This window comes from Cicer arietinum, chromosome 5, assembly GCF_000331145.2.
Source record: "Cicer arietinum cultivar CDC Frontier isolate Library 1 chromosome 5, Cicar.CDCFrontier_v2.0, whole genome shotgun sequence".
Taxonomy (NCBI): Eukaryota; Viridiplantae; Streptophyta; class Magnoliopsida; order Fabales; family Fabaceae; genus Cicer; species Cicer arietinum.
In genome coordinates, this window is record NC_021164.2 from 3,759,819 (window position 1) to 3,767,940 (window position 8,122).

The 8,122-nt window shown below is 30.8% G+C and overlaps 1 protein-coding gene and 1 long non-coding RNA gene across 2 annotated transcripts; one reads left to right on the top strand and one right to left on the bottom strand.

Annotated features, from left to right (window-relative positions):
• Positions 1-1,900: 1,900 nt before the first annotated feature.
• On the bottom strand, positions 1,901-3,330 carry LOC140920238 (uncharacterized). The gene is made up of 2 exons (XR_012162963.1): positions 3,192-3,330; positions 1,901-2,526 (listed from the first exon to the last, which is right to left on the bottom strand). It is a non-coding gene; the product is annotated as an uncharacterized lncRNA (long non-coding RNA).
• LOC113786659 (uncharacterized) lies at positions 3,277-4,005 on the top strand. Its single transcript, XM_027334673.2, has 2 exons — positions 3,277-3,404; positions 3,486-4,005. Exons 1-2 carry the CDS (start codon positions 3,392-3,394, stop codon positions 3,917-3,919), a joined length of 447 nt encoding a protein of 148 aa, XP_027190474.2. The 5' UTR covers positions 3,277-3,391; the 3' UTR covers positions 3,920-4,005.
• The last annotated feature ends 4,117 nt before the right edge of the window (positions 4,006-8,122 follow it).

Genomic DNA, 8,122 nt, shown 5'->3' on the forward strand with positions numbered 1-8,122 from the left:
AGGATATAGATTGTGGCATAATATGTCCCTGTATTCTATGATTATGTCAATTATTCTTGTCACATTTTTTATTGTAATTGATTAGAATATTTTTTGCATTTCAGGATTTATATATCTCAATTTCTATTTTGAAAACAAATTATAACATAATCACTCAGTAGCCTCACTTCAAGATGTTCTGAAGGCTTTGATGAAAATGTTTATTTTTTCAACTTCTGTCTCTGTTTAACTATTTTATGAAAATGTTTATATTTCTATTTTAATAATGAATATACATTTGTTTACAACATTTCATATAAAAATAATGGAACCAAGAAAATATCTAACTAACTTGACAAATCATTTTCAGTGTATAATTTTTTTATAAAATGGAAGTTTAATTTCCTGTAATTTAAGAATATAATTTTAAACGAGATTTTATTTAGTTTTAAAAATGTCTTTTTTATTGAATTTTAGAAATGTTATTATGATACAACTAATTTATTTTGTGTACATATTTGTAGGAATTGAGCGTGAAACATTTTATTCCTTTGGAAAGTCTCAAGGTAGATAACTCCAAAGCAGAAAATTTATTTTATCTCAATGAAATGGATGGACAACCAATTAACTTAGGGTTGCAAAAGATTCAGTTATTTGATATGCATGATATGAAGTACCTTTTTGGGGGACCCAAAAATTCTTTTGTCCTAAAAAACCTTACAAAGATAATCATCGTGCTATGTGAAATATTGGAAGTAGTTTTCTCCACTTCTATTTTAAGATGCCTATCACAACTGATTTATCTAACAATAAAAGAATGCAAAGAGTTGAAGCATATCTTTAAAGATGACTTGCATAATGAAAACATGTCGAATTCCTTGACCTCAAGGACAATGTTCCCAAAGCTAAAAGTACTCATCATAATAAAGTGCTACAAGTTGAAATATGTCTTTCCAGTCTCCATAAGTAAAGAGTTTCCTGAGCTAGTGGTGCTAATGATAAAAGAAGCAGATGAGCTGGAGGAAATATTCAAATGTGAAGGAGATCAGAAAGTTGAGATTCCAAAACTAAAATTTGTAGTATTTGACAACCTACCAAGCCTCTTCTTCACCCAAGGAATTCAATTTCTGAAGGCAGAAACTCGTTTAATACAAAATTGTCAAAAACTCTCTTTGACTTCTACTCGCCAAGCGAGGTGGATTATGATATTCGGTTTTAGGGTACACACTATACCCAATATTTTTTTAAACCATTATTACATGTTGGTTTTAAATAACTACATATCATGTCATGTCGTGTTTATAAAATATTTTGAGAATTGTGTTTATTTCTTGTAATTCTTCGAATTTATAAATGTGTGTATAGACAGTAGCACACTACCACAAAGTTCTTTACAATAGAAAAAAATGTATATAATTTTTTATATATATACTTTCTCAAGTTGACCGAGATGTAGAGAGTTTGAGTTTTACAAATATATGTGTGTGTCTGAGTGTGTGTGATTTTAATTGTTTATGTGAAATATACTTACTTGATTAATGACCGACTTTCTAGATACATTTGTCAAAATTTTCTTGAGAATTTATTCTTTAACTTTTTCCCTCGGCATTTCTTACCAAGTACTAGGAGTCCCTCTGCATTTCTTACCAAGTACTAAAAGAGAATAAATACGTCTCTCTAAGTATTACTTTTTCAAAAAATATTACGACATTGTCAAAGATGTCATATAGTCCTTTGTTTTATTTTTACCAACCATTTATATGTCTTTTAATATTTAAAAAATTAAAGTAGTTGGTAATATAACAAATTATCTAAAGTAGAAATGTGCATGAATAATTGTTTTTTAAAATGCAAGAGCACATAGAGTTAGCTATATACTTATAGAAGCTTCATGAAAGTGGTAAAATTTTAATTATTAGGCATAGACAGATAAATAATTGTACATCTAGTTAACATTTTGGTTTTATTGTTATGCTTATGAGTTTTTTTTTTCTTTTTTTTTTTTTCTGAGGAAATGTTATGCTTATGAGTTACTATCTAATAATATTTTGCTATAGATGAAGAAATAGGTGAATACCTTAGAACTACTGTTGAACAATTAGAAGAAAAACATCTCAGAGGTCAAACCACTAAAGAAGTTGAAACGGCATCACAGGTCAATACCATTCTATTTACTTAAGCTACTCACTCCTGAATACAATCACCATGACAATGTCTTTGAATCAAACATCCTTTTTTTTTTGTGCAGATACAAATGAAACAAACACCAGAGGCAGAGCATGAATTTGTTGAAAATGTTCCGGATTTAGAGATACCATCAGTAGCAATATTACCAACAAATTCAAAAGTAATTTGCAGGCCATATCAAATTTCTTCTCCATAAAACTCATTCAATAGTCTACGACTTGGTAATGAATGTTATTAATACTTTCATATCAGTAATGCATCTGTTCTTAATACAGGAGGTGATGAATGAAGAATCAACGAATCAACAGTGTTTGATGAACCAACAACATCCACTTGGAGAAATTGATACTACCACCAAACCTTCTCAAGGAAATAATGTAAATACAGTATCACCTTATTGTGCATATATAAAGCTAAAAAGAAATAGATTTTATTTCAAGTACTTCTTAAAAATACACTACAGCTTATTTACATTTTCCTGCTACAGTGTTTGAAAGAAACAGAGGACCAAAATATTCAAGAGGGTTATACGCCAGAAAAAACTGTTGCAGAAACTATGTCTACCATTTCAGAAACAAGAAATGGGCCACGTATACAATTAATTTCTCCTAAACAAAAGGCATATCCCCTATTATGCATGTTTTCTTTGACTTTTTAATGTAGGAATTGAATTATACTACCAACTTAAACTTCCTTTTAATTTTTATGCAGTGTGTTGAAGAAGGAACTGCATTAACAAATGCCAACACAACAACACCCTTAATTCATTTAGAATTAGTCAGTTCATCAAAGGTGAGTGAATAGTATGTAACCAAATTTTCAAACATGTTCTATTGGTTTTCAAAAATTGTTAATATAGTGAGGCTAACCGTATAAAAGTTAATATTTTGGATATGTTGATATAATTTGTTTATTTGAATATGTGTAGGAACAAGATGTTGATGTTAGAGACTCTTCGGGAACTACCAAGACTAATGATGATGAAGGTAAAGACTCTTTGGATAAATTTTATTTTCTTATGTTACCTCATCACCCTTTTGATTTTTGAAGTTGAACTCTCTCCACTTCCACCTTTTGTTCCGTTTCTCTAAATGATGCTGCTGTTGGGAAAGTAGCCTCAACTATTGAAGAACAGTTTCCTAAGGATGATGAATTTAGAGTTTCAAAATCTAAGCCCTCTCCAAGCAATAGCATTCCTTTGCCTCTTGCATTTCAGACTCCTTCCATGCCTTCTAAAGGTATTTACTCCCTTAGTTTTATTTTTAATATTTTGTTTTAGTTCTTTGGAGAGTCTTAACTAGTTTTTTCTTCTCTATTAGGGAACCCTTCTCAAATAGTGAAAGATTTAAGTTCCCCTTCTCTTGTCAGACGGGAGCTTGAGGAACTGGTCTCCAAGAAGCATTTGGATTCCAAGAACTTGTCTTTGTTGACTGACTTTCTTGTTAAGCATCCTTCAGTTCTTTTAAGGGACACTTCACTTAGTAACCGATACAAGGGTTATGCATACAATTGCCTAGCTGAGCTATTGAAATTCCTCCTAACCAATAGCGTGTTGGATGTGTTAGGCTCAAGCCAAAATGAATTTGTTCAGTTATTACAAGATGTGCGCAGATGTGCTTTTGATAAGGATTGGTTGGATGGTGTCGAAAAGCGTGCTTTGACCTCATCTGAAGCTGTTTTGGAGAGTATCATTCAAAAGGAGGCAGAAATTTTAGAAACTAAGGCTGCTTTAAGTGCCCCTCTTGGCTATTAGAATATTTTTCCTTTCATTCTCTTTCGTTCTGTATGCTGAGGAAAATATTGATTGCTTTTACCGAATTGATGAATTGAGTGGATCAATCATGCTTGGTAATGTGTGGCCTCTAAAGCTCATATAACCTTTCATGATATTTGATGTGTGGTGTGAAACTTGTTAGAATTAGCCATAACGAACACTTCAGAACATGCTTACCTGTTTTCATGAATATATGATGTTGTTTGTGTGAAAAACATATTGACAATAATTTCTTTCTTTAACTTTGTCTGATTTGTGCCTAGTGCAATCTGTTTCTAATTTTTTATCTCAAAGTTTTGGATCAATGGGCCAAGTAAAAACATTTTGTTTAATTGGTAACCATGCAACTGACTTAGGGTGATATGTTGAATGTGATTAGATTGACGGTATTTTTGAAAAATGGAAAATGAAAATAACATGATCCTCTAATAATATATAGAATCCTCCAGAAACAAATCTTAAATGCTCAAGGAAACAGAAAGCAGATACATGTTATAATACAATATTGTTTATTACCAAAAATAATAGAAGTAGTAATAATGAGGATGATTGGTTTTTATGGTGTGTGTCCCATATTTGCAGCACATTTGATGCTAATAAGAAGTATTGTGATGTTGGATGTTATAATTTTTGTTTTGCCTTCATTATAATACATCAAATTTTGGAGATTGTATCTCTTTATGGGATGTGTTTGTAACACATGTGCACATCTTTTGCATATCATTGATATATTTCATTTTGTTTTTGTAAAATAAGAAAGCGATATATAAATTTTTAATTTCTATAAAATTTTAATATTTTATTTTTACTTTTTAATTTTTTTTTAATCTTTAGTCTATTAAAAATTTTCATTTTTATTTTTGATCCCTGATTTTAAACTAACTAATGTGTCTCATTTAAATTTTTGAATGTTTTTTACAGTAATGTTTAAGGCATAATAAGAAATTTCTATATAAAATTTAGAATTTTTAACAACTAAGAAATTAAATATGAATTTTTAAACGTTAAAAGCTTAAAAATTCATATTTATTTCATCATTCGTTAAAAAATTATGAATTTTTGTTATTTTATCTCGTTAGTAATTGTAATTCTAATTTATTAATACCAGTAAATTAAATTTAAATTTCTAATTTATTTTTATTAACTAATGTCTTTGAAACATATAATAAAATATAATTTAATTTTACAAATTATATTAAAATATACAACAAATAGTTATTTTGCTCTAAAAGATTCAATAAACTTTCAACAGAAGCCATAATGAGTTTCTTAACATTTATTGTGATAAACTGCAAACTAATTTCATAAAGAACGATACTCATGCAGCGTGTTTGGTTCATGCAAACGAATATAATAATTGAAAGATAAGATCAATTTAATGCCGAAAGAAACTGAAAGTTTCATATAACATTTATATCACTTAATGATGCAAGTTTGAAGTCAAAAGCACAAACTTTACCCGCAGATGCAAAAACTTTCGACGACGTGACACATTATTTTCTTTGGTCCTTGTCACCATTTTGCCTGTGAGCAAATCATATATAAAAAAAGTTTCGGAATTATTAGCTATTTCAGTGACCATATCCAACTTTTTGCAATTTTTTTGTCATATCATATCCTTTGCTCCAAAAATATTATTGGAGATTTCTGTTGAATTAGTTCAGTTTTCACACTTGTTTCGCAATTCATACAATCTTTAAAAAAAATATTTCAACAGAGAGAAAAAAGAAAGAGAACATTGTGAATGCTAGAAGAAAAAAAGATATATTAATAAACAAAACCAAAGGAAATCCATTGGAAGTTATATAACAGCTTATAAAAAATATGTATATATATCACTTTGTACATCTTGGACACCCCTTTGCTGCCCAAGTAACTTAGGAAATTTGACAGTCTAAATTAACAGTTTCACTTATATATGTAATTCACTGTATTATTTTTGTTCAACTCTATACTCTTCATATGGTGTCCATCATACATGATCAACATTGATCTCATCTAGTGATTTCTTAAAGTGAAGAACCAAACTCTTATCCTTCTTTGACTTCCATCAAGTGGAATTGGGTTTCTCCTCAACATATTTAGGAGAATGTCTACAACAATCAAGACATAACGTAGGAAAATGTTCAGAGACCAAAGTCTACTCATGCATAATAACATATCATTTATTTATTAATAATATAATTTATCAACATACTAAGCAACAACTTCAATAATGTAAAAGAGTCAAATACCCAGAAATCGTTCTGGTAAGATGCATACTAGATTCGTAGAGATTATCATATAAGCATGCAAGAGAAGTAGCCCCCATGTGTATCCTCTACATAGGTCGAGGTCTCGGAAACACTCTAAATAGAAAACATTGGCAGCAAATACACTCTTGTCGCTAAAAAGGGTGCAACCAACTAGAAAATTTTGAAACGCCCTCACAACCATCTTTTAAAATTGGTCACAACAACACTGATTGTATACATCAAGTAGCCAACTAAATCAAACTTATGTTGTCCGTGTGACATTAAATTCAACATGACTAGGGACTTCAGTAACTCCAAGCAATTTGACTAATACCTCTACAACCACATCTTTGTCAAATATTATGATAGTAAAGAATCCTCGTGTGATCAGTGACCAAACATCATCAAGCGTGATCGTCATCTCTCCAATCGGAAGATGGAAGTTGTTGATGTATTCCACCTAATGACTATTATAAGCAAAAAAAATGATCTCAAATCTTGATCACTAATTTAGGAAAAATTAAATGATTTTCATGGTTTCCTAGAGTTAGCTAAACTTTAGAATAAATTTTTCTAAAGTCTTGGAAATATTTTTGATACTCAGATTTGTCAACTGAGACCCTGCCGGCTACTCTGAGAGTTATTGAAGAGCAAACTAAGACGATTCTCCATAGCTGTGAGTTGACGATGGTCATCGTCATATATTTTTGTTATAATGCTATTATTATTATTTTACTTGTTTTCTATATTAAAGTATTTATTGAAAAATTTGGGGAACACAATCTTTGAATTTATCTCGATTTCGTCAATTATTTAATTTAACGGTCGTTGTTATATAATATGTTATTAGTTTGATTTACGTATGAGTTAAAATATTTAAATATTGAATTGTTATGCGATTGAGTATGTTTTTCACGAATTACGATGAAATGATGTTAAATACGTATTTTGAGAAATCGTTGTTATAATTATTAAATCGTTAACTGCGTTAGGTGCACCTAGTTATCTCGTTTTGATTAGGGAGAGTTACCTGTTAGATGGAGTTGCCCCTATGAGAAATGTCATCCGTAGGAGGAGAGGGCTATCAACGCGATGTAAGCTCCCTAATTGATACGTGATGATGCGTTACGGGATTGAGAGGAAAGGGTTATCCGTTAGATGGAGTCACTCCTAAGGAAAATGCCATCCTTAGGAGGAAAAGGCTATCAATGAGATGAAGCCGCCTCTTGATTCTCAAAAATTTGTATTTTTACTTGTTGATTTTTATGACGATTTTAAGGTTGTTCATTTTGATTTTGATTCATGCCTTTTTGTGTTTCCCTTCTAATTGATGGTGGTTGTTGTCTCCTCACTAAGTCTTTGTGACTTAACCCTTTATGTTGTTTATTTTTTTCAGATTCGCAGGCAGCTGAGTAGCAAGCTGTTAGTAGGTTCAAGTCTCGACTATATTTCTTTTTGGTAGGCCTCTTTGATCGAGGACCATTTTTTTGTAAAATATGCCGAGTCTAATGTAATTTGCAGCTATTTTGGAATCTAGAAAGTCTATTTTTTTGGGAAGTGTATTAAGAAATTAGGTTATGTTATTTGGAGTATGACTGAATTGAAAGTTGAACATGGATTCTATAAAATTGGAAATGTCGAATTTACAGAGGATACTCTGTCGAAATTTCGAGTAAAAAGTATATATATATTTTTGAAATGGTTAGAGAACGGTTTAGTTGTTTAATTTTTTAGTTAGTTGATAGGCTTGCCAGGCTAGGAGTATAGCTTGTGCGCCGGTCACGACATTTAAATTTCGGGTCGTGACAAAGTTGGTATTAGAGCTCGGTCGTAGGTCCTAATAGCTGCAAACATAGGGTGATAATAGATTCTTGTCAGTAAATTGTGTACCCGGGCACAACTTACTTGCAAGGGCTATTAGCACTCTATGAGAGTCTCATCTGTTGTC